Source organism: Cajanus cajan, chromosome 2 (assembly GCF_000230855.2).
Source record: "Cajanus cajan strain Asha chromosome 2, NIPB_CcT2T_4, whole genome shotgun sequence".
Lineage (NCBI taxonomy): Eukaryota > Viridiplantae > Streptophyta > Magnoliopsida > Fabales > Fabaceae > Cajanus > Cajanus cajan.
This window is the reverse complement of record NC_138518.1, coordinates 59379777-59404914: the sequence shown is the minus strand read 5'-3', so window position 1 is coordinate 59404914 and position 25138 is coordinate 59379777. Positions and strand designations below refer to the sequence as shown.

The following is a 25138-nucleotide window of genomic DNA, read 5'->3' as shown; positions in this document are numbered from 1 at the left end:
AAGTTTAGCATTAATTTAAATATTCTTCTGTACCAAATGAGTTGACTGAGAGTGACAATGGAGAACAAACTCCATAGATACCTGAAAAAACTATTCATGACAGATATATAGTAACTATTCTCTGAATATTAAGGTAATAAGAATACTTTATAGTAACTATTCTCTGAATATTAAGGTAATAAGAATACTTTAGCATCCATTTCATCGTATATCTGCACTTATTGTTATGGTCACACCCCAATTTTTTAAAGTACATACTTATATTGTTAAATAAGATTTTATTTTATTTTATATCTCTCACCTTAATGTAAAAATTTTGAAATATTTTTATATTAAAAATACTTGCATTCGTGATAGTATTAAATTATTAGGACTGAGAATTTCACATAATGAATAGAGTGATCCATTCTATTTGAATTAATTATTATATTCAATGGAAAAAGAAATTAATCCTGAAGAAATTAGTTTTGCTATAGGCATTATACCTGAACCTGTTTAAGGCCTTGTATGCTTTGTAAATATTGATTGGCCTTATGCAACTAAGGCATGACACATGAAGTGGTCCAACAAATTTTTGCAATAATGATGAAGGATTTGAGAGTGTTGTTATTTTCTTTTTCTAGTTTTTCCCAAATTTTTGCTACGGCTTATATATATATATATATATATATATATATATATATATATATATATATGTGTGTGTGTGTGTGTGTGTGTGTGTGTGTCAGTGTGTGTGTTTGTGTAACGACCCGCCGTGGCCGTCACACTACAGAATAACATTACATACGGCTCAAAAATATACTAAAATAGTATAATAAATATTTACAACACAAGTTGTTAATCAAGCAACAAACAACTAGTTATATAACAGAAAATCTGCTACTATAAGGTGGCCTATAAAAAATAATATCCATCTTCAGGAACCTCCTGTGGCCTCTAGTAGCTACCTCCCAGCCTATCCCTGTCCTGTTCCCATACCACGTATGATCATCACAGTCCAAACCACATGGAGACATGCAAGGATAAGCTAGCTAGAGACAATAAACAACTCATAATAATTTAATATTCAACATAACAGCTATATAATCATCTTCGCATTCGACACTTGAGACAAACAACATATATATATACTATACATCTTATCATTCATTTCAACTTACAACATAACAACACTATCGTCATCCTCAACAAGGTCAACATACAACACAATCACAGCTTAATAACATAACAACAAATATACAACTCATATCAACAATGAATCAACTCATCAACAACTTATGCGTCGTCACGCATTTCGTCTCGGAGATCTCCTACAACATGGTAAGTAGTTTAAGTGGCTGGGTCCTACTGAACTGACAACATAACAAATTTGGATATCAATCCACAACACGATAATGGTTTCTCAGACTTTGTCACTTAAACAAGGAAGTATAGTACTCGGTTAGGAACTAAGTTCCCGACTTCGTACCTTACTCAAATTGGCCACTTGTAATCGGTATAGGTCGACCTGACCCCTATACCGTGGTCGCTTTGTAATCAGTATAACTCGACCTTGCCCCTATACCGTGGTCGCTTTATAATTGGTATAGCTCGACCTTGCCCCTATACCGTGGTCGATTTATAATTGGTATAACTCGACCTTGCCCCTATACCGTGGTCACTTTATACACGTGTGCCTCGACCTTGCCCACACACGGGATCAACTAAGTCTTAGAGGAGAACAACACAACGACCACTCCAAGGGACAACTTTCCAAGGAGGGTTTTTCAACAAATTGGGCTCTCAGAGTACCACAACTATCTCAATCCACACAATGGGATGAACAACTTCGAAAACATCTCCCCTAGTCCTAGTGATCAACAACTTATCATCACAGCTTAATCAGCTTACAACTCAACAACACAGCTTTATAGCAATAGGAATCTTAACAACTTTACAGTAATAAACAACTTAACAATTTTACAACAATAAACAACTTAACTTTACAGCAATAGGTACCATAACAACTTTACAGCAATAAGCAACTTAACAACTTTACAGCAATAAACAACTATAGTCATCAATCTCAACTTTAACAACTTTAAACAACATAGCAACTTTTTAGCAATATACAACTCTCCTCTAACAACTTGACAATACAGTCTAATAATAGCATCTCATCATACTTCACAATGTTTACACATATAGCAATAATATATATATATATATATATATATATATATATATATATTAATAACTACACAAATATGGGTCTAAATACGAATATTTTCTATAAATATTGGTAAAGAGATTAATATTATATTATGCCTATCAACCACAATCCTTTCGTAACAAACGCGTATTTTTTAATAGCATAAGGAAAAAAAAAAAGTAGATTAAACCACTATTCTTTTTTAAAAAGATTAAAACACTTTCTTGAAATCGCTTAATTTGGTACTTGTTAAAAATGTAGTTTCACATGGTAATAATAGTGACTAATAAATAATATCCCTTCATTATTTTTATTTACAAGGAACTACAAAAAAGCTATTATTTACTATTACTAAAACCCTATTAAGGTTGGTATAATAGTACGAGATTTGGATAATTTGTATGAAGTTATGTTCTAAACACACACAAAAGAACAAAATGAAAAGTACTACTGAGTTCTTTTAACCTGAAGTTACATTCGATAGAATCATTACATGATAACCAAATTTCAAAAAATTGAACTATCTTTACTTTTCTAGTTAGTTGTCACAAATAGCTATATTATAATGGATTAAAATGAACAGCAATTAAACCTTTCACTTCAAGGAACACCAATTAACAATTTCCTTGAGTATTAGAATTTTTCAAAATATGGATTATTCTCATGCCAGCGACAATTACATCACCCTCGAATAATTTCCAGTTACATTATCTTTGCCATTCAAATTTCAATCCACATCAGCTAATTAATAGAGAGATCATACAATTTCAATACTACACGACAATTATCAATATGCACTAAATATATTCAATTCTTTTATCCAATGTAAATATATCCTATTCTTTTATTTCAATAGTTGTAAGGTTTATTATGAGATATAAAATTAATTTTGTGTGCCTTAAAATTCATTACTCTTGTTATTAAAATAATATTTAATTCAGAAAAATTATATTTTACAAACACAAATTAGTTTTTAGGTGTCAAATTTTAAATACTATGTAAATTATGTTAATGGACAAAAATATGCTTTAAATATATTTATAGGTATCAACATTAGTAAAAAAAAAAATTGTTGTAAAAATTAACAAAAATTCAAAAACTAAAAATATATTTAATTTTTTTTAATTTATTATAACATATGTATAACTTCATATATTATGCCTTTCTCTTAAGTTCCTCCTCACCCTACCATGGACAAGTTTTTCATAATTCTCCATGTTTTCCTTACCTTTCTCTTTCTCTTGGTGTTATATAAAACAACGAAAAGTTCAAAATCCAAGAGTTCCACCACCAAATTACCCCCAGGGCCATGGAAGCTACCTCTCATTGGAAACTTGCACCAACTTTTTGGCTCAACTCTACCCCACCATGTTCTAAGAAACTTGGCCACTAAGTTTGGACCCTTACTTCATCTAAAACTAGGAGAGGTATCACACATCGTAATTTCTTCACCAGAAATGGCCAAAGAGATTATGAAAACACATGATATCACCTTTTCCAACAGGCCACAGATTATTGTTGCCAAAGTTGCATACAATGCCAAAGACATTGCCTTCTCTCCACATGGAGCATATTGGAGGCAACTAAGAAAGATGTGTACAGAAGAGCTATTAGCCCCAAAGCGTGTGCAAAGTTTTAGGTCCATAAGGGAAGAGGAGGTGTCACAATTCATTAGAACTATATCTTCAAGTGAAGGGTTGGTTGTGAACCTTAGTGAGAAGATTTACCCACTCACATATGGAATAACAGCAAGAGCAGCTCTTGGTGAAAAGTACATGCACCAGCAAGAGTTGATATGCATCATTGAAGAGGCAGTGCTACTTGCTGGAGGACTTTGTGTTGCTGATCTCTACCCTTCCATTACTTGGCTTCAAATGTTCAGTGTGGTGAAGGCTAAATCTGAAAAACTGTTCAGGAAGATTGATGGGATATTGGACCACATCATTGAAGATCACAAAAATAGGAGAAGCAGCAAATTGTGTGAAGGTGATCAAAAGGATTTGGTTGATGTTCTTCTAGGCTTTCAACAGCCAAACAAGGGCATTCCCCTGGATCATCCTTTGACTGATGAAAATGTTAAAGCTGTCATCCTGGTTAGTAATTGTGTGTTATTCTTAAAGAGTTAATTTCAGTGATATTAGTGTATAAAATTTTACACTGCAACTAAAGAAATATCAGGATAAATATATAACTTTAAAAGTAATTATTAAAAAAGTCAACAAAATTATTATATATAACAACTTATGATTAGATGAGGGGTGAAAATACAGACTATTAACTCATTCTTAAAATACATGCCTTATACAACATATATTTTAACCTTAGATTAACACAATGGAATGTGGTGAAAAATTTGATTCCCATAATTAAATAAAGATATATAGTTTAAATGAAGTCCTGTCTAATAAATTTTAGACCTAAAACAAAAAATTTATTGAAACTTTATTCTCGAATAATTGATAAACTTTTTATTTTATTTTTTTACAATAAAATTGTTAATCAAATCTAATAGTTAAAAATTTCATTATCTCACTTAATGATAATTCATTTAATAACTATTTTGTAACATAGTCTCAAATTAATCTAAAAAATTAATTTTAAAAAATAATTATAACAATAATTACAAATATTATTTATAATATTCTATAAATCAACATATATTTCACACATTTAAAAACAAATTTCTAATATAGTTTAATATTTATATTGAAACATTAATTTGGTTGTTAGTATTTTTAGTAGTTTCAATTTAGAGAAGAAAAAAAAGTCATAATCTCTAATAACAACTTTTTTTCAAAACCTTATTTAGTGGAATTCAAATAAAAAATTTTCAAAGTGGTTTCATATTTTAAAATATTTTCAAACAAGTTTTTCATAAAATAAAATAATTTGACATTTATACAAAATAATCAGAATTAAATTTTTTTTTATAAAAATCAAAGAATTAATCTTTATTCAGATGTCCTTATCGATCATTATCTTTTTTGTTATATTCAATATCATTTAGCATATAATCATAATATTTTTATGAAATTTAATCTTTATATTCATTACAATACCATTTTTTAATTGAATTCAAACAAATATAATATAAATTTTTTATTATAATAAAATCTCTCAAACTAATAATTCTAAAATAATATCTATATAGACAGATCTTTTAAATATTTGAATAATCTTATGTATTAACAAATAAATTATAAATGATTTTAATTATTTAAATTATATATATATATATATATATATATATATATATATATATATATATATATATATATATTGAAAAAAATTGGTTGGAGGCATAAGACAATAACCTTATTGACCTTATCTTAATCACGATTTTAATTTGAATTTTGGGAATGAAAAAGGAAGGATAATTTTATATTCTAATAAATTTGTTCGACTCAATTAACTAGAATTAGTTTTGGTCTAAGATTAGGAATAATTTCTTTAAAAAAAATATAAATTTATTATTATTAACTAACTTAATTAACTTTCTTAAATTTATTGAATTAGGTAATTAAGTTTTATAAAAAGAATCGGAAGAAATAAACTATATACTTTAATGCTAATTCAGAATAGATATATTTTTCATTGTACTTATCGTGGTATATGTAGCACCCTAAATTGGTTATCTGTTTGAGAAATGAATTAGAAGTAAAAGATGATATTACTTTGAAGCCATTCCATGGAAACGTGGTGTTCTAACCGCACTTCACTAGAATAACTTAATTATTAACCCGTTTTGCTTCTATATTAGTTAATACCTTTTGTACGTTTTAAAGAACTTACCAAAAATAAATAACACAATTTAATAGCTAACACACTTCAGGGGCCTCATTGTTGAAAATTACAACCACATAAGTATTGTTCCAAAATCAAAAACTTCACCATACATTCTCTAACACACTTTTCCATACATTCTCAATTATTGGACGAAATCTATCACATCTCTAACACACTTTTCAATGCATTCTCTATTATTGATCGAAACCTATCACAATTCCTTAATCTGTTAATTTGCAGGATGTGTTCAGTGCTGGAACCGAAACATCATCAGCAGTTGTGGAATGGGGCATGTCAGAAATGGTGAAAAATCCAAAGGTGATGGAAAAGGCACAAGCTGAGTTGAGAAGGGTGTATAACAGCAAAGGGCATGTGGATGAGACTGAATTGGACCAATTGACATACTTGAAATGTGTCATCAAAGAAACAATGAGGCTACACCCTCCTTCACCACTGTTGCTTCCTAGAGAAAGCAAGGAAAAATGTGAGATCAATGGATATGAGATACCTGCTAAAACAAGGGTCCTCATCAATGCTTGGTCTATTGGAAGAGATCCTATGTATTGGAGTGACGCTGAGACATTTAAGCCAGAGAGATTTTTTGAGAGTTCAATAGATTTTAGAGGCACAAACTTTGAGTTTATACCATTTGGTGCTGGAAGGAGGATGTGTCCAGGCATTGCATTTGCCATTGCTGACATTGAGTTGCCACTTGCTAAGTTGCTTTACCATTTTGATTGGAGGCTTCCTAATGGAATCAAACATGAAGAACTTGACATGAGTGAATCATTTGGGTTAACTGCAAGAAGACGAAATGGGCTATGCTTGATTCCTACTATATATTATTCACACCAGCTGATAGATAGCTCACATATTTAAGCAAGCATGCTATGTGCTAACTAACATAATTAAGTTTGTTTTACTAGTATGTAGCCCCACAATGTCTGGCCTGATTTACTTTAGTACTTCTACCTCTGCTCTTCGAGCTTATAAACATTAAGATATATAAATTTATATACAATTAGTCCTTATAATTTTACCCAGTTTTATTTAGCATCTTCGTTAATATTTACTTTAAATACTTCTACCTCCTCAGTTCATTAATCATTATCACTACCATAATGGCATGCATGTCTAGATAAAATTTGAGGTTGCAATGATCGATAATGTCAAACCAGCACAGAAAAACTAGTAGGTTTTGTTTGGATAAAATTCTTCTTAAGCACATGGCACATGTAAGAAAAAAAAAAATAAGAGGAAAAAATGAAATAAATTTTTTCAAAAGCTAAAAATAGTTTATATATATCAGTCAAAGTAAACTATTTTCTGTTGAGAGCTTTTATTCTGCAAACTTAGCCACATAGCATTCTGGTGAATATCATATGGAGCTTTGCACACTTCCCTCATCTTTTGCTTCCTATTTTGGTATTAGTACAAAATACAATTTTCAAGCAATCAATCAAATACCAAAAGCCCCACCAAAATATTTGCCCCAGGACCAAGGAAGTTACCTCTTATAGGGAACTTACATCGGTTTGGTGGCTCCCTACCACATCACTCCTTACAGAAACATATGGCAAACAAATATGGCCCTTAATACACCCACAGAGGGAGAGTTAACAAATGTTGCAGTTTCTTCACCTGAATTAGCCAGAGAGATTATAAAAACACGTGAATGTAAATTACGCTAGCACGAGGTTTTATAAAATTACACAACCTTTTTATTTTAACGTTTACAACGTCTCCTATAAAGAGACATAATGCAATATTGTTTAAACAATGCAGGGAAATTAATGTAATATTTAAATGGAGTTGAAACAACCCAAGGCAAGTTGCTGTAAAAGGTAGAAAAAACATGATGTTTACCTGCAATTTGGTGAAATTCTAAAACGAGTTTACTCTTATAAGTAAGCTCCTTATTCTATGTGCTATAAGCTTATATTTATTTCCTATGATGCAACTAAAATTGCGTATTCAGTATCCAACATATGGTAGCTATTGGAGGCAATTAAGAAAAATTTGTACAGATCGATGGAACCTCTATCATTACAAGAAAAATTGTCATTTGAAAACCAATTTAACCAATTTTTCAGCCAATAAAGTAAGCAAATCAATCACGGAACAACATATTTAAAAATTATAATCAGTTGTTATTTCAAAAATCAATTTAAAAATTATAGTTAAAAATCAATTTTAAAAATTGATTTAAAGATATCTTTATTAATCAATTTAGTTAAATATCTTTTGATCTAACGATTGTAAAGTTTGTCCTTAAATACAATATTCAATTTAACAATCCCAAAATTCAATTTTTATCTATGTTAATAATGTTTGACTAGTAAAAATCACCCCATGAAAAAAGAAAAAATTCTTGACCAACTTGGTAACCAATTTTATTGGTTACTCAAGAGAATCCATCAGTAAATTGGTCATATTTTGTCTTTTAATTTTTTTTGGTAATCTAATTAATTTAAAATATATTTAATTTCTATTTTGTGAACTTGATATATATATATATATATATATATATGGAATAACATTTCAAAATACATTAAAGTAAATGAACCTCTATATATAACAAAATACAAATTAAAGTATAACATTTGATAAGGTTAATGTATGAATACTTAATACCAAAGTACAAAACATTTGTCATCGTGACACAATTACATTAAAGGTAAATCAGTATCAACGAGTCACTATGGTTCACTTAATGACTATCTCATCCTTATCTTGACTTTATTGTAGAGACATGTTCATATTTTCCATCAATTCTCGTATCAATGTGTTGTTGTGCTCAGCAAGCCTCTCAATGTTTGCAAGTCTGGTTCGTAGCTTATTTCTAATTTCTTTCATTTCTTTTTTCAATTCATCAAACTCTTGTCTTTTTACCCACTCCATTGATGAAGATGAGCCATGACAGCAAGGCCTTCCAGCCATCACCATTGATTCAATCGCAAGCCCATATGGTTTTCCTTTCGTCCTTCTAACTACATCACACCACACATCTAACTCACTTGGTGGAGGATTTCCTTGCTCAAGTGCACTTTTGGTCAATTGTTGTAATGTGCGTGTAAAATCCTCCTGTCATCACCGATATAAGCCTGATAAGTGTTTCATAAAACCAAAATAGAATAAAACAACACCATAAACAATTACACGATTATAAAGGTGAGAGTTCATTACATTTACATGTTGTGATGTCCTATCCACCTATAGATGATGAATATAAGTCTGTTTGGATACAGGCTCATAAGTGCTTTTTTAATAAAAACAAAAGTTTTCTTTTCCAATAGAAAAGCTCTTAAAACATTTTAAGCTTGTATTCAAATAGGCTTTATATAAGTCAACTCTGCATTTAAATAGACTACACCCTACTGACCCACTTACTAAATGGAGCTCATTTTACGCAGACCACAATCAGTCCTTAGAGGGTGTTAGGGAGAGATTAAAATCTCCCAATTCAGCTGTTTTTGGAGATAAAAGTTGTTTGTAAAGAAAAATCTGTATGTTTGGGAAAATGTTGAGTGTCTTTTATTCATGAACTACACTCAACTTTTGGTACTCTTTTTTGGATAAATTGTAGATATATATATGATATTTTACCCCTAAATTGAAAGAATCAAGTTATATTAAATAGATAGAAGAGTAGTAGAAAAATTTTAATGATTTCCCTCCCTTTTTGCAGGAAATTTGAGAAGACAGAATTCTACAGCCATAGTTATGGTTCTGGAGCTAAAGTTGTGAAAAATTTGGGGAGGAATTAGGAAGTCAGAAAGTTACAACTATAGTTGTGGTTCTGCAACTATAGCTGTGGAAGTATGGAAAGAAAAAAAATCAAACAGAGACTTGAAGCTAAAGATGTGAGTCTACAGCTAAAGCCATGGAACACCAAGGATCCAGCAAAAGAAATAGAGAGTTACAACCATAGCTGTGAAATTCACAGCTACAACATTGGAGATTCCTTAAGTTTGAAGGATTTTCACAGCTATGGCTGTGAAATCGCAGCTGCAGCGGTGAAGCTTACTTCACCATGAAGAACTCTCCACAGCCATAATTGTGAAGCCACAGCTGCAGCAGTGAGGGAAAAATCACATTTTGTACCCTGTTTTGAAGCTAATATAAAAGGGAAAAAACAAAGGGGAAAAGGGATCATCACGTAACCAAGGAGGAAAAACAAGATTTAGACTATGGAGAAGGGAAAAACAGAGCAAGAACGAAGATTGGAAGCTGGAGCATTTGGGAACGAAGTCCAACCCCTTGTCTTCATCTTTCATTTGGTAATCTCTTTTTTTGCTTCTCTGATCTTGTAATGGCCATGTGTGGAGAATTAGTCTTGGTATAACTACTAACTCTTCTATCTCTTAAATCTATATGTATTTCATTCTCATTACTTGTGTTTGATTCTACTCTTGATGCTTATATCGGCTTGATCAACCGTTGTATGAATTTTTGGGTTTTGAATCATGTTGGAAAACATTTTTGAAAACCCAAACTGTATCTTGCACCTGACCATCTCTTATTCTAGGAATAGACTTGATTTGGTTAGTCACCCTTGTTCAAGTCATTGGTCTTAATGCAAAGTGTTAAACTCAAAACATAGAGGAATCATGTTTTAGATTAATCACTTTAGGATTCAACTTTGAAGAATCTTGTTGGATTACTAAATAAACGTCGAGGTAATGAAATTGAAATCATATTTATTTTAAGAAAATTTAAGGGTTAGCAAGTGCCCCATGATCCAATCCTTGTTTCATATAATTGTTCTTATAACTTTTGCATTATCGTTTCAAATTTACTTCACATTAGTTCACTCTTAATTATATCAACATCTCTTTATTAATCATTAGAGTAAGAATTACTAAACTCTCAAATCCCTGAAGACGATACTGTATTTCTACAACGAAACTTGGTCTCCTTGCCAAGTGGAGTGTTATCAAAAACCTCATCAAGTTTCTGGCGCCGTTGCCGGGAAGTTGGTCTTATTTAGTAATTCTTGTTCTTGTAATTTTGTAAATAATTTATTCTGTGAATATTTATAATATATAGATATATTTGTCTTGTTGTGTTTTGTGGACTCACCTCGCTGTGCAGACTTCTTGAATTTGTATGCGAGGGAAGACTCTAGCCGAGGAATTACATTTTGACCCTGAAATTGAAAGAATGGCAAGGAGGAACAACAGTAGAACAAGAAGGCTTAGACAATTGGAGAGACTCCAAAACCCAAATGCTGTCCTGTAAGCCCATAAGGTATCATCCAACTTCGTTGCCCAGTCCTTCCTTGAATTTGCAACTGTTTTCTCCAAAATCTTTTTCAGTTCCCTATTTGAGACCACTGCTTGACCATTGGTCTGGGGATGGTATGGGGTAGCTACCCTGTGCCTTACTCCATAGTGCTCAAGCACTTTTCTCAGTTGAATGTTTCAAAAATGAGTTCCACCATTACTTATGAGCACCCTAGGAGTACCAAACTTGCAAAACACATTTTTCTTCAAGAACCTGATTACAGTTTTGGCATCAGCCTTCTGAGTAGCACTTGCTTCAATCCATTTTGATCCATAATCCACAGCCACAAGTATGCATTCATTTGAATATGAAGATGGAAGTGGGCCAACAAAATCAATCCCCCAACAATAAAAAATTTCCACTTCTATGATACTTTGTAGAGGTAACTCATGTCTCTTAGAAATTGTCCCTGTTCTTTGATACTTATCACAGCCCTTGCAATGTTCATATGCATCTTTGAACAAGGTTGGCCAATAAAATCCAGATTGGAGAACTTTTGCTGCTATTCTTTCTCCATTATAATGTCCTCCATAGGGTGAGTTATGACAATGCCAAAGAATATCTCTAATCTCGGCCCCATAGACACACCTCCTTAGTACACCATCAGCACCTATCTTAAATAGATACGGATCATCCCAGACATAGTAATTAGAATCTCTAAAGAACTTCTTCCTTTGTTGCCAGTTATACTCTTCCGGAACAACCCCAACTGCTTTATAATTGGCCATGTCAGCAAACCAAGGTCTTTCAACTACTGCAAACAACTGTTCATCAGGAAATTCTTCTAAGATTTCTTCTTCTTGACTAGTCACCTGCTCATTGACAAGTCTTGATAGGTGATCAGCAACATGATTCTCACACCCCTTTTTGTCTTTGATTTCTAGATCAAATTCTTGTAACAGAAGAATCCACCGGATCAATCTAGGCTTTAAATCTGCTTTTATCAACAAATACTTAATGGCAGCATGGTCAGTGTAAACAGTGATCTTTGAACCCATAAGATAAGAACGAAAATTTTCTAATGCATATACTATGGCAAGTAACTCCTTTTCAGTTGTTGCATAGTTAACTTGATTTTCATTCAACACCTTACTTGCATAGTGAATAACATGAAAAATTTTATCCTTCCTTTGGCCCAAAGCAGCTCCTATAGCATAATCACTAGCATCACACATTAATTCAAAATCAAGTTTTCAATCAGGAGCTGTGATTAAAGGAGCTGAAACAAGTTTACTTTTTAACAGTTCAAAAGTCTGTAAACAATCATTATCAAAATCAAACTTGTTATTTTTAAGCCTCTCAGTAACCTTCTTCTTAAAAATAACAAGTTTGATTTTGATAATGATTGTTTACAGGCTTTTGAACTGTTAAAAAGTAAGCTTGTTTCAGCTCCTATAATCACAGCTCCTAATTGGAAACTTGATTTTGAATTAATGTATGATGCTAGTGATTATGCTATAGGAGCTGCTTTAGGCCAAAGAAAGGATAAAATTTTTCATGTTATTCACTATGCAAGTAAGGTGTTGAATGAAAATCAAGTTAACTATGCAACAACTGAAAAAGAGTTACTTGCCATAGTGTATGCATTAAAAAAATTTCGTTCTTACCTTATGGGTTCAAAGATCATTGTTTACACTGACCATGCTACCATTAAGTATTTGTTGACAAAAGCAGATTCAAAGCCTAGATTGATCCGGTGGATTCTTCTATTACAAGAATTTGATCTAGAAATCAAAGACAAAAAGGGGTGTGAGAATCATGTTGCTGATCACCTATCAAGACTTGTCAATGAGCATGTGACTAGTCAAGAAGAAGAAATCTTAGAAGAATATCCTGATGAACAGTTGTTTGCAGTAGTTGAAAGACCTTGATTTGCTGACATGGCCAATTATAAAGTAGCTAGGGTTGTTCCGGAAGAGTATAACTGGCAACAAAGGAAGAAGTTCTTTAGAGATTCTAATTACTATGTCTGGGATGATCCGTATCTGTTTAAGATAGGTGTTGATGGTCTACTAAGGAGGTGTGTCTATGGGGCTGAGATCAGAGATATTCTTTGGCATTGTCATAACTCACTCTATGGAGGACATTATAATGGAGAAAGAACAGCAGCAAAGGTTCTCCAATCTGAATTTTATTGGCCAACCTTGTTCAAAGATGCATATGAACATTGCAAGAGCTGCGATAAGTTTCAAAGAACAGGGATAATTTCTAAGAGACATGAGTTACCTCTGCAAAGTATCATAGAAGTGGAAATTTTTTATTGTTGGGGGATTGATTTTGTTGGCCCACTTCCATCTTCATATTCAAATGAATACATACTTCTGGCTGTGGATTATGTATCAAAATGGGTTGAAGCAAGTGCTACTCAGAAGGCTGATGCCAAGACTGTAATCAGGTTCTTGAAGAAAAATGTGTTTTGTAGGTTTGGCATGCCTAGGGTGCTCATAAGTGATGGTGGAACTCATTTTTGAAACATTCAACTGAGAAAAGTGCTTAAGCACTATGGAGTAAGGCACAAGGTAGCTACCCCATACCATCCCTAGACCAATGGTCAAGCAGAGGTCTCAAATAGGGAACTGAAAAAGATTTTGGAGAAAACAGTTGCAAATTCAAGGAAGGATTGGGCAATGAAGTTGGATGATACCTTATGGGCTTACAGGACCATAGTAGTCAATCCCGGATAGCGGAACGGAGCGATCGACCCTAAAACTAGGATAGCGGGATGACGCGGAGCGGGATAACCGCTATTTTAATATTAATTTATATATATTAAATAATTAATAATATATATATATATATATAAGCTAAAAAAACAAAAAATAACTCTAAATTCATGCATTAAACATTTTTAATAATTAAAAGTTCATAGTACTCAAACAATACATAATATAAAATGTCTCCAAAACAAAATGCTAAAGCTCTAAGTAAGTAAAAAATTAAACATTATAGTTTAATCTTCTTCCTCATCAAGATTAAAGTCTTCCTCTCCCTCAAATTCATCACTCCCACTAGCATTAGAATTATATTCTTCTTCTTCCTCTACTTCATCATCATCCTCGTCTTCTAGTACTTCCATCACTTTTTTTCCTTTATCTTTCTTGGATGTAGATGCAATTGTTGATGTCTTGTTCACTTGTGTTTGTCTCCTAGTGTATTTCAAAGGTTCACCAGCACCACTTGCTTGGGCAACATCTCTCCAAGTCAAAACATCATCATCAAACACCAAGTCATCTTCAAATTCATCCTCATCATTCTCTTCTCCCAACATCCATTCATTGTTATCATCAACTTCATTTAAAGCAATTGGATCAATTGCATCTTGACACTCAAAGCGTTCTTGAAGAGCTTGATTATATTTAATAAAAACCAAGTCTTGAAGCTTTTGGTGCTCAAGCTTACTTCTCTTCTTTGAGTGAATCTATAATAATTTAAGAACGTGATGTTAGTTAATTTTCCATTTTTAATAATAAAATCCATTAATTCATTAACTTACATGCTCAAAGGTACTCCAATTATGCTCACAACCAGATGAGCTACAAGTCAAACTTAGTACCTTAATGGCAACAATTTGCAAATGTGGTGTATGTCCTCCATACATCTTCCACCACTCAGCTATAAATGCAAATATTATTATATAAATAAATTATCAAATAACTATAAAATTTGTAAGTGAAGTTGAAGCTTAAGAAAAGTCTCACTTACCAGGAACCATTTTAACCCTTGCTCTAACTGCTACAGGAATGCCAAATCTTCCTCCTACCCTTTTATATATTGCCAATTGATTGTGAACATTGTCTACAATGTCATTATTTTCACAAAGTCTATCAATACATTTGAAAAGGTCATCCACCACTTCATCAGCACCCATTCTTGTTGAATTTTTATAATAAAACTCAAGATTTAGATAATATCTTGTTGCATGCAACGGATGATGGAGTTGACAATCCCATCTTCTATCAACAATTGCAAATATATCCTTATATTTTTCTTCATTATGATTAAAAGAAATTTGAATTGCCTCCTTAGCCCTCTCCATTGCTTCATAAATGTAACCCATTGCCGGTTTTTTTTCATTATCTACCAACCTCAACACGTGTACAATAGGCCCCATAGCCTTTAAAGCATAAACAACATCACTCCAAAATGTAGGCATAAGAACAATATTCGATATTTTCTTCCCCTTAGCTTCTTTGGCTCCTTTTGATTGCAACCATTCGTCGGAAGTAAACATCCTTCTAAAATTTTCCTTTAACTTATGCAATCGTTGCAAAGTAAAGAAGGTGGTAGCAAATCTTGTAACTCCATGCCTCACCAATTCGACCTTATTTGTATACTTCCTCATGATGTTTAGGGTCAAGGTATGATTATAAATGTAACCCACGAGCTTGATGCCTCTTTGTATTACCCTTTTAACTTTAGGGATCTTTCCAATATCTTCTAGCATCAAATCAAGACAATGAGCAGCACATAGAGTCCAAAATAAATGTGGTCTCACAGTTTGTAAAATTTTGCCTAAAAACACAATAACAAAATAATTAAAATTAGAATTTATAACTTATAATCCTATGAGTATAAAATTAGAATATAATTGATTCTTACCCGCCATAACATAATTGCTTCCATTATCTGTTACTGCTTGAACAACATTTTTCTCTCCAATTTCCTCAACAAAACTATTCAAAAGTTCAAACACCTTCTCACCGGTCTTGGTATATTCAGAAGCATCTACACTCTTTACAAACATTGTTCCCATTGAACTATTTACCAAAAAGTTAATCAAAGTTCTACTTTTCCTATCTGTCCAACCATCAGACATAATTGAGCACCCATATTTTACTCTCTCTTCTTCATGGCCCTTCAATAAGTCCTTGGTGTATTCCAACTCTTTTTAAGGAGTGACACTCTTAATTCATGGTAGCTTGGTGGCTTTAAATAGGGACCATAGGTGCCAATAGCTTCAACCATCAATTTGAAGCTCTTTGATCTAGCAACATTAAATGCAATTCCATTCCGATAAAAAAAGCGAGCAATGTATTGAATTACCCTTGCTCTTGCTTCCTTGTTACAAGCATCATTTAAACTTGTTTGCCACAACCCCTTATTCAATTTGATACTTTCTTCTGCCTTTCTAGTAAAGTGCAAATCAAGGGGACCTTTGCCATTTATACCCCTCCTCTTGGAAACAGAAGTGGCTTCACTTGATGTAGATGAAGGTCTCTTAATTCTAGCAATGGCTTGGATGTCATCCTCCTCTTCATTTTTGTGAGACCCCTTCCCTTTTCTTTTCTTCCCCAAACTCAAGAACCCTCAACTCTCAACTCTCATACTCACTCTTTTCTTCCTTTTTGCCTTGGTCCCCTTTGCTCTGGATCCTTGGGTGTGTAGGTGCTGAATAACTGTGTTGGAAGCTAACTGAAGGTTCTTTCTTCTCCGTTAAGTTTCTCTGCCCGTCTTTCACCTTCTCCATTTTCTTTTTCCCGGAGCTCGGATCTTCGTACAAAGGTAAGGGAAGCTAAATTTCTTCGCTGTTTTTGGTTGCAAATGAGTGCAAGCAACTCATAAGTTGTTGAAGTGGTTGATTCTCGGCTGTGATTGAAGGAATTTGTCATTCTTGAGTTTTCCGGGGTTTGGGTGCAAATTTTGGGGATTTTACTTGTTTGATGGTTGCATGTTGAAAATGAAGTGTTTTTCGTAATGCTTGATGAAAATGTGATATCTTGGATGGATTGCATGTGGAATTTCCTGATTATTTTGCAGGTTTTTGAAGAGATTTCGAAAATATGAGGTTTGCTGCTGAACTCGCGCTGAGCGCAGTTCTTCGTGCCGAGCGCGTGGCCACTTGAGGGCAGCATTTAGGCAAGCCTGTCGGGCGCAAAGATGTGTGCGTCGGGCGTGCTTGAAGATGTTAGCCTCTAGATGGCCCAAGCCGGGCGAGGGTTGAACCACGCTGGGCGCGATTTCGGTTGTGACTTATTTTTGGACTTCTGGCATGGCGCTAAGCGCGATCTTGGTCGTACTGGGCGCGGGGACTCCTTGGAGTCTCTACCATGGGGGCATCGGGTGCAATTCGAATTGCGCTGGGCGCGAGACCAAGGGAGGTCTCTGCCTTCCCCAAGCTGGGCACAGGTTTGGGCACGCCGGGTGCATGGGACTCCTTGGAGTCTCTGCCTGGCATGCGCTGGGCGCAATAGGTATTGCGCCAGGCGCGTGAGCCTGGGGCTCTCTGGCTGGGTCCTGCCAGGCGCGGGCATGCTTGCGCTTGGCGCGCTGGCCCCCTGGTGCTCTCTGGTTGCACCGCGCTGGGTGCAACCACGAGTGCGCCGGGCGCGGAGATGTGCTTTCACTAAATGTTGTTAGAAGTTGTTTTATGTTGAGTTTAAGTTGAAGTTGATGATCATGAAGTGATGACTAGTAGATAATACTGTATGATGATGTTGAGTTGTATCAGATAAATATTGTTGTAAGATGTCTTGATGTGCTGTAAGATGATATGTTGTGCTGTAAAGTTGTGCTGTGTTGTACGATGATATGAGTTGTTGTAGGCCATAATGGCTGAGTTGTTGTAAACCATAATAGCTGAGTTGTTATAGGCCATAATGGCTGAGTTGTTGTAGGCCATAATGGCTGAGTTGTTGTAGGCCTTAATGGCTGAGTTGTTGAAGGCTGAAAGGCTGAGTTGTTGTAGGAGATCTCCGAGATGATATGCGTGACGACGCATTATTTTCCATTTGCTGGTTTGTTGTACAATCAATGAGATGTAGGCTGACGATGTGTTGATAGTTGTAGTTGTTCATATTACTTAAATCTTGCTATACGTTGTTCTTTTTATACTAGCTTACCCTTTGTTGTTTCCATGTGGTTTGGACTGCGATGATCATACTATGTATGGGAGCAGAGCAGGGATAAGTGGGTGGCTAGTGGTGAGTCTGCAGCTGGCAGGCGGAGCTGATCCTAGTTGATGTTTCGTTTGTCAATGCCCAATGCTACAAACGAAGAGAGTTTTCTCGGTCATCTGATAGAACCCGCCCACCTCCACCACTAGTTGCCTCACCCTTGGTTCCCCCAACTAGTCCTTTTGATTTCTCTACCATGTAGGCTTATATGGTGCAACAATTTCAGCATATGGAGGAGCGCCACCAACTGGAAATGGCTCATCTCTGCCATGTACAACTTCAACAAGCCGCTAATCATCGAGGACAGATGGCTCTGCACTCTTATTTTTACAATTACACTTTACATTAGGCTGATACCGGTGGAAGCTTATATCCTTGGCCTACACCGGAGCAAATTCAAGACGCAATTCTTTGGCCTGGGGACAGTCCTACCTTTTCAGGAGGGGGAAGTGGTGATGCACAGCCACATGATGGAGAGCAAGTGATGGATTCAAAAGGAGAACAAGTTGATGAAAGAGAAGACAATGATGAAGAAGGAGAAGATGAAGGGTCACTATCACCCACTTTCTGAGGAAGAGAAGTTCCATTTTAATTTTATGCCATTTTAAATTCCAGTCATTTTAATTTCAGTTGTTTTGTTTTAGGGTCAATGTGTTGCATGTGTTATGTATAAATGATTGTCCATATAAGCCTGCATGGTAGAGAAATTAAAAGGACTAGTTGGGGGAACCGAGGGTGAGGCAACCGGTGGTGGAGGTGGGCGGGTTCTGTCAGATGACCAAGGAAACTCTCTTCAGTTGTAGCATCGGGCTTTGACAAACAGATGGTCAATCTTCCTCTTGATGGGAATCAGGGGTTGGGGAATAACTACTCCTTTTGCCTTGCAAAGGCCAGTGATTAGTCCAGGAAAGGCCAAGGGCCATACAACTCCTAATTTGGAAGGTTTAGAGAAGACAATAGCATGAATGTCAACGGAGATTAATGTAGCTATGTCCACATCTTTGTGCTGCAAGATACAAAAGATTAACTTCGCACAAGCAATAGTAATGTCAGAGTAGTGGGTAAGAGGGATGACATTACTGTACAAAACTGCTTGCCATAACTTGACAATAGACTTCAAATCCGCTCTGAGGATATGGGTGGATTGATTTTTGGTACCAGTTTGATACTGACTCCCTGGAAGGCTCAGAGTAAGCATCAAATTAGACATTTCCTCATTTATTGCAGTTTTCATTAATTTCCTATAGTCGTCTTCCACTGGAATAGTGTAATCAGTCTGCAAGAATGTATTGATGGTCTTTGGATCATAAGAAATGGACTTGCCTCTCACCCAAGAGGTTCAATCCTTTGAATATGGTTTATTTGGGTAGGCATTAGCATAAAACTCCCTGATCAAGATTGCATTATATTTTTCTTTGGGTTGACATATCTTTGTCCACTTTCTTCTGATGACTTCATGACTAAAGTCCAACAAAGGAAGAAAATCAACAACCGGTCTCTCAGCAATGATGTGTCTGCCCTCCAGATTTATAAATCTTTGTTGTTTAAATTTGTTCTGGAATCTGTTGGATAAGAAAGCGAATCCTCTTGGAGGTTGTTGAGGTTGTGAGAGTGTAGGTGTTGCTTCTTCCTTAGAAGATGAAGATGAAGATGAATCTGGAGTAGACGCAACCACTTTCTTTCGTTTACGATCAGCTGGAATTTTGTGGGTTGGTTGAGAACCACCACCTCTTGAGCGTGGCATCTGAAAATTAAAATCATTCTTGCAACCAAGTTACTCCACAAGTTGATCATACAATTCTTCATGGGGCAAAAGGAATGATTGCTAAACATTGTACTACATGAGATCATAAGCACATTTCCATCGGCCCTAAAATTGTACACAACGCATGCATGGAAATTACAAACTCATTGACAATCATTTATACACAACACATGCAACACTTTGAAAGCCCCAAAATTGTTGCTTGGAAAATTTTTCTATAACAAAATCAGTCAAGTTTTCCAAGGAAAAGCTTTACGGGTACAGCAACCACCAACCAACCAATAATAGCAAGAATTATCAATCCACCACAATGATTTTGCATTTTAAATTTTAAACAACGAACACATATTCACTCAAGCATTTGATCATGCACTTGGTAGATATGAGAAAGAGAAGAACAACATGCAAGTGCATTCTTGTCATTCAAGTCTTAAATTTTATCACTACAAGGGAACAGTTGAATGATCAGTTTTTCTAGTGTGCTCATTGCATTCAAATTAAATACTCCTCTCATTCAAGCGTTTCTTCGAACACAAAGCAGGCATAGAATGTGGATGATCATGCATGTCCCATAATGTATGCTTAAACACTAAAAAATTTGTACATTTCAATCCAAAAATGCCAAGACTCATAGAAGGAGTTCAAAGAAGAAGAAGAACATAGAAGCGTTCTTCATGCAATGAAGAGAGAGAGAGGTAAAATGGGAACATTACCTTGAAAAGCTGACAAAAATGGGTGCTTGTTTGTTCAAAAGTGTGGGGAGTGAAGAAAAAATGAAATCTGGATGGAAAGGGGATGAAACGTGGGAGGTGGCGGGGTTTGGTGGGTGAGAGAAAAAGAGAGACGAAAAGGGAGAGGAGCAGTTTGGACAACAGCTTAAACTTGCAAACAACTTTTTTTTCTTGAAAAATAAGTTATTTTTATAAAGCTGAAAATTTGAAACTTTTAATTATTTCTCAAAAGCTTTTTTCCTTCAAAGTTAATTTACTACACAAACTGATTTGTTTTGCTGTATCCAAATGAAATTAAACATCTTAAAATCACATTTGAGTTAACTTATCCAAATAAAATTTCATTTTGATTATAATCGATTATAGCAATAACTAATTATTGAAATAATCTAATTTTTAAAATTTTTTCAAACACACCCTTAGCTTGGGGACTAAGATCTGGCAGCCCAATAATAAAAAAATAAAAAATTTAAAATTGTAAAAATAAAAAAGTGAAAATTTTGAAAAATTATAAATAAGAAAAAAATTGATAAAAACTGAAATGTCTGATATAAGCTTAAATAAAAATATAAGAAAATATGCATCAATTAATGAAATAGTAAAATCTACAAGAAAATTTCATCTACCTGTAATCCACCCATGTATTGTCATTGTGATGAAGAGGGGTTCCAGTCTCTTTACTCTAAAATAGAAAAAAGAATACAAGTTAAGAACTTGTTGGTTTTTAGGTTAAAGGGATTATTAATCTAATTAATGAGATAAAGAACACAATAAAGGGTATTAACTATTAAGTGACAACAGAACCATATTAGCTCTACGATTTGATGCGGTAAAAGAGCCACCAGTGTGAAATGACCTTCCAAAGCCTCAACAATGAGATGCCCCATTTGATTTTGCTTCTACACTCATTTTTCTTAAATCTTCAGATTTCCAGTGCTCACATAACTTCTCCCAGACACCTTTAATCCAATTTGGTTTATTCATTGTGGTTCGAGCCTCATGTAGAATATTTTTCATCATTGTTGCACCTTGCATTTCAAAATTCTTTTTTGCCAAATCGTAATTTGGTGGACTAATAGAAAACTTTCTCTACATATAGAAGAAAACGAGTTAGCTAAAAGTAGACTAAATATAAATATCCAAATTAAACATTATAATTAACATGTGAAACCTAACCAAAAACTCCCTGAGCCACAAGGCTCTTGTACTAATTGGTATCTCCTTCCATGATGGCCAGGGATCAATATAATGACAATTGAGCATATCCCCAATCTCATTAGCAACAGGACGAGAAGGTAAGAATCTGCAAACAATACATTACGTATAAATGGTCACAATTTTGAAAAACAAAAGTGAAATAAATAATAAAACAGAACATACCCTTGTACAACAAGATATATAATTGGCTTGCCATCATTGCCTTGTGTCTCTAATGCAACAAACGATCTATGGGTACGTCCTGCATCAGAATTTGTTGGCTGTGAAGTACATGGTGAGTGTGCCCCTTGTATTAAAGGTGTAGGCCTCACATCAGATGTTCGAGGAGGTGGTTCAGAAGGACAAGATATTGCATGTGATGAAGCACATGGTGGAATTTGAGAAGTCATCTGTGCCGGACGTGTAGTGCGTTGTTTCTTACGATGGCTCGTAGTATCTTTTCCTTTATTCAGATCTTTCTCAGCCAGTGCCATCTGTAATAACACAAAATTAACAATGCAAACTATGTTGGGATGATTATTAAGCAGAAAATTCATCAGAAATTCCATTTGAATAACAATAACATTCAGAAGAAGAAAAAAATTCAAAAGAATGGAGTAAATAAAGTAAATGAGTTACCAATGATCAGAACAAAATGCATTTATGCATACAAGACAGGTGGTGTAAGAAATAGAATCTTACTAGAACCTTGGAGTAGAAACTTGGACTGCATCTATTTGCCTTAAACCATGAAAATCTTAGGTACTTCTAACTCTTAACTTCCTAGTGGGACAGATCTTGCATCAAATGGATAAGTATAAGCAACCTGGGCTGAATGAATGGATGCTATCAGTACTTCAAGTGGGCAGAATTTACATTGACTTCGGAAAGGTAAGGAGATGAAATTAGAAATTCTGTGTATTGAAAGATGTATGTCTCAGGGTTATAAGAAAAAATCGGTACTCAAATCTAATGTGTCTAGAAGTTTTTAATAAATGAGTAACGATTGCTAAAACTTTGACAGCATGCAAGATTGAGCTTTAAAATGCAACTTGATGCATATGACCCAATCAAATGACTCAAACCAGTTTATAAGCTTCAAAAAGAAAAAATAGCCCCCGTGTCAAGAATAAACACAGAAAAGACCTGGAAAGAGCACATAGCACGTGGAAATTAACTCTTATACCTTTCAGCAACCAAATTCATGCCATCAGTTACTATCTCATGTAATCTCCCAAAGTTATCATTACCAAACTATCTAATTTTATTGATATATGTCCTGCTACGAGATTTCATGTAATAGAAACTTTTTAATAGCCTTCTAGAAAGCCAAAACTGTGAATCAAATCACAAAATGAGTACAATTCAATAGTTCTGTATAAATATAGTTCTAACAGCTACAGCACCATAACAGTTCTATTTTCAAACATGAAACCAAACGGATGACTTCAAACCTCACTAACATTCTTCCATATTAATATGCAGCAGCAGAACCTCAATGAGGTATAATCTATTCTTACAGTACGAAAGATTTCAACAGAAATCACTTCTATATTCTGCTAGAAATCACGATTCCCCTAAACTCAAATTTTCAAACCATTTTGTGTGTTTGGTTTACCATCCAAAACCCACAAAATCACGTTCAACGGAAAAGATAAAAAATGTTGCTTCTCAGTTTGGTGCTTTGGAATGTGTGTTTACTCTGTTTAACGAAATTCAACGATAAACCAAACATGCTCTTTATATCCTATTTCAATCAAATCTTTAAAACATATTTCTTTGTTACCCATTTTATTACAGGGATAGTGATTTGTGTGCTAAACTTATTTCATTTTCCTAATCTTCAAAGTTAATGTATATTATATATTCATGTAAAGAAAATATTGGTTTAACATGTATTTTGGTTTAAATATTTAGTTTATTATCTATTGTTTTATACCATCTACTACTGAAGCTTCTTATATAATTAATAAAGTGGTTAATTTAATCTGTATCATATTCAGGTAAAGAAAATCTTCTGCTAAAGCTTGAGGCAGCTAAACTAAATAGATTACAAGAGACACCGTACATGCTTCCTATGAAATCACACCAACACAGTCTTTAACTCCTCCAACTTGGAGGCAGAAAACGTGGACAAAATTCTGTAAAACATTATTTTCCATAATAAATCAGCATTCTCACTTAAAAATCACCTTCATGCAATTATATTGATTCAAATCAAGATTTATATTCCTTTTTTTGTTATTTAAGAGTTCATGGGGCTTTCAAATCCACCATTCCTATAGCATACAAAATATTCAAAGATACCACACAAATCTTGTATCGAAATTTGAAACTAGTCATTAAAAAAGGAATAAGAGTAATGACAGTGATCAAAAAGTATAGAAATTTAAACATACATTGAATGAAATGAAGCATAAAAGACATTATTTTTACCTGGCGCTTAGTAAGCTTTCTGGCAGCATTGCTCTTCTTTCGAGTTCGAGCCATATGATTCAAGTAGCAGATACTTCACTAAACGCACCGTTCTGCTTCTGAGAAAACATGGGAATCCACAACGCTCTGCAATTCCAAATTGAGGAGAAACAATGAAAGCATAAACACAAACAGCTTGTGGGCAAAAATAAAAGAAAAACAAGTAAGAAGAGATTAAAAAAGTACAGTCACGACCTTGTTGAGCGCTCATGCAAGACAGAGTTAGAGTGAGAAACGCCAATTTGCACAATTTCTTAGTTCTAGGGATTTGTAATTGTTATTAACACAGAAATGAACACACCTCACACTTCCTAGCATTGTGAACCGTGCCTGTAAAAAAGATTAAAAAATAAAAAATTCTCTAGCGATGCATATGCAAGTATAATAAAGTTTAAATGTGATATTTGTTTTTATAAAATGAATAAATTTTAATTTTAATTTTTATAAAAAATTAATTTTTTTATAAAATTTAGAATTATTGTTTTTTTATTTATATTATTATATAATTATTTTTAACCGTTAAATGACTATTTTAGATGTTATTGAGGTCCTATTGATTTGTAACATCTTTAAATGTTTTTATAAACTCTCAAAGTAAATGTTACATAGATTAAAAATATAAGTTATTAGGAGGAGTTTCTGGAACAAAATTAGTGATTTAGATACATTAATACATTCATTTTACATAAATTAAAAAATATTTAAGCTAATATAAGTGATATGTTATCATATAATAATGTTAGAAATAATATTAAATTTGTATAGAATGAAAAATTGAAGTCAATTGGGTAAATAATAATAATAATAATAATAA

The 25138-nt window shown here is 33.9% G+C and overlaps 3 protein-coding genes across 9 annotated transcripts; 1 reads left to right on the top strand and 2 right to left on the bottom strand.

Moving 5' to 3' along the window:
* The first annotated feature begins 3372 nt into the window (after positions 1-3372).
* On the top strand, positions 3373-7016 carry LOC109818570 (cytochrome P450 71D10). The gene is made up of 2 exons (XM_020384082.3): positions 3373-4284; positions 6218-7016. The coding sequence occupies exons 1-2, from the start codon at positions 3382-3384 to the stop codon at positions 6854-6856; spliced, it is 1542 nt and encodes a 513-aa protein (XP_020239671.1). The 5' UTR covers positions 3373-3381; the 3' UTR covers positions 6857-7016.
* A 1501-nt stretch (positions 7017-8517) lies between these two features.
* On the bottom strand, positions 8518-24676 carry LOC145949345 (uncharacterized). Of its 6 annotated transcripts, none has more exons than XM_083068557.1 (8): positions 24520-24676; positions 24286-24411; positions 22033-22343; positions 21829-21955; positions 21509-21741; positions 21279-21334; positions 11060-11126; positions 8518-9061 (listed from the first exon to the last, which is right to left on the bottom strand). In XM_083068557.1, the coding sequence occupies exons 2-5, from the start codon at positions 24337-24339 to the stop codon at positions 21520-21522; spliced, it is 714 nt and encodes a 237-aa protein (XP_082924683.1). In that variant the 5' UTR covers positions 24340-24411; positions 24520-24676; the 3' UTR covers positions 8518-9061; positions 11060-11126; positions 21279-21334; positions 21509-21519. The 6 variants fall into 6 exon arrangements, with proteins under 6 accessions (XP_082924683.1, XP_082924680.1, XP_082924682.1 ...); XM_083068554.1 differs by having other exon boundaries at positions 8519-9061; positions 21438-21741; positions 24520-24674; XM_083068556.1 differs by lacking the exon at positions 11060-11126 and having other exon boundaries at positions 8519-9061.
* LOC109818568 (uncharacterized) lies at positions 14094-16872 on the bottom strand. Of its 2 annotated transcripts, none has more exons than XM_083068551.1 (4): positions 15863-16872; positions 14966-15775; positions 14757-14875; positions 14094-14681 (listed from the first exon to the last, which is right to left on the bottom strand). In XM_083068551.1, the coding sequence occupies exons 1-4, from the start codon at positions 16077-16079 to the stop codon at positions 14214-14216; spliced, it is 1614 nt and encodes a 537-aa protein (XP_082924677.1). In that variant the 5' UTR covers positions 16080-16872; the 3' UTR covers positions 14094-14213. The 2 variants fall into 2 exon arrangements, with proteins under 2 accessions (XP_082924677.1, XP_082924678.1); XM_083068552.1 differs by having other exon boundaries at positions 14817-14875.
* Positions 24677-25138: the final 462 nt, after the last annotated feature.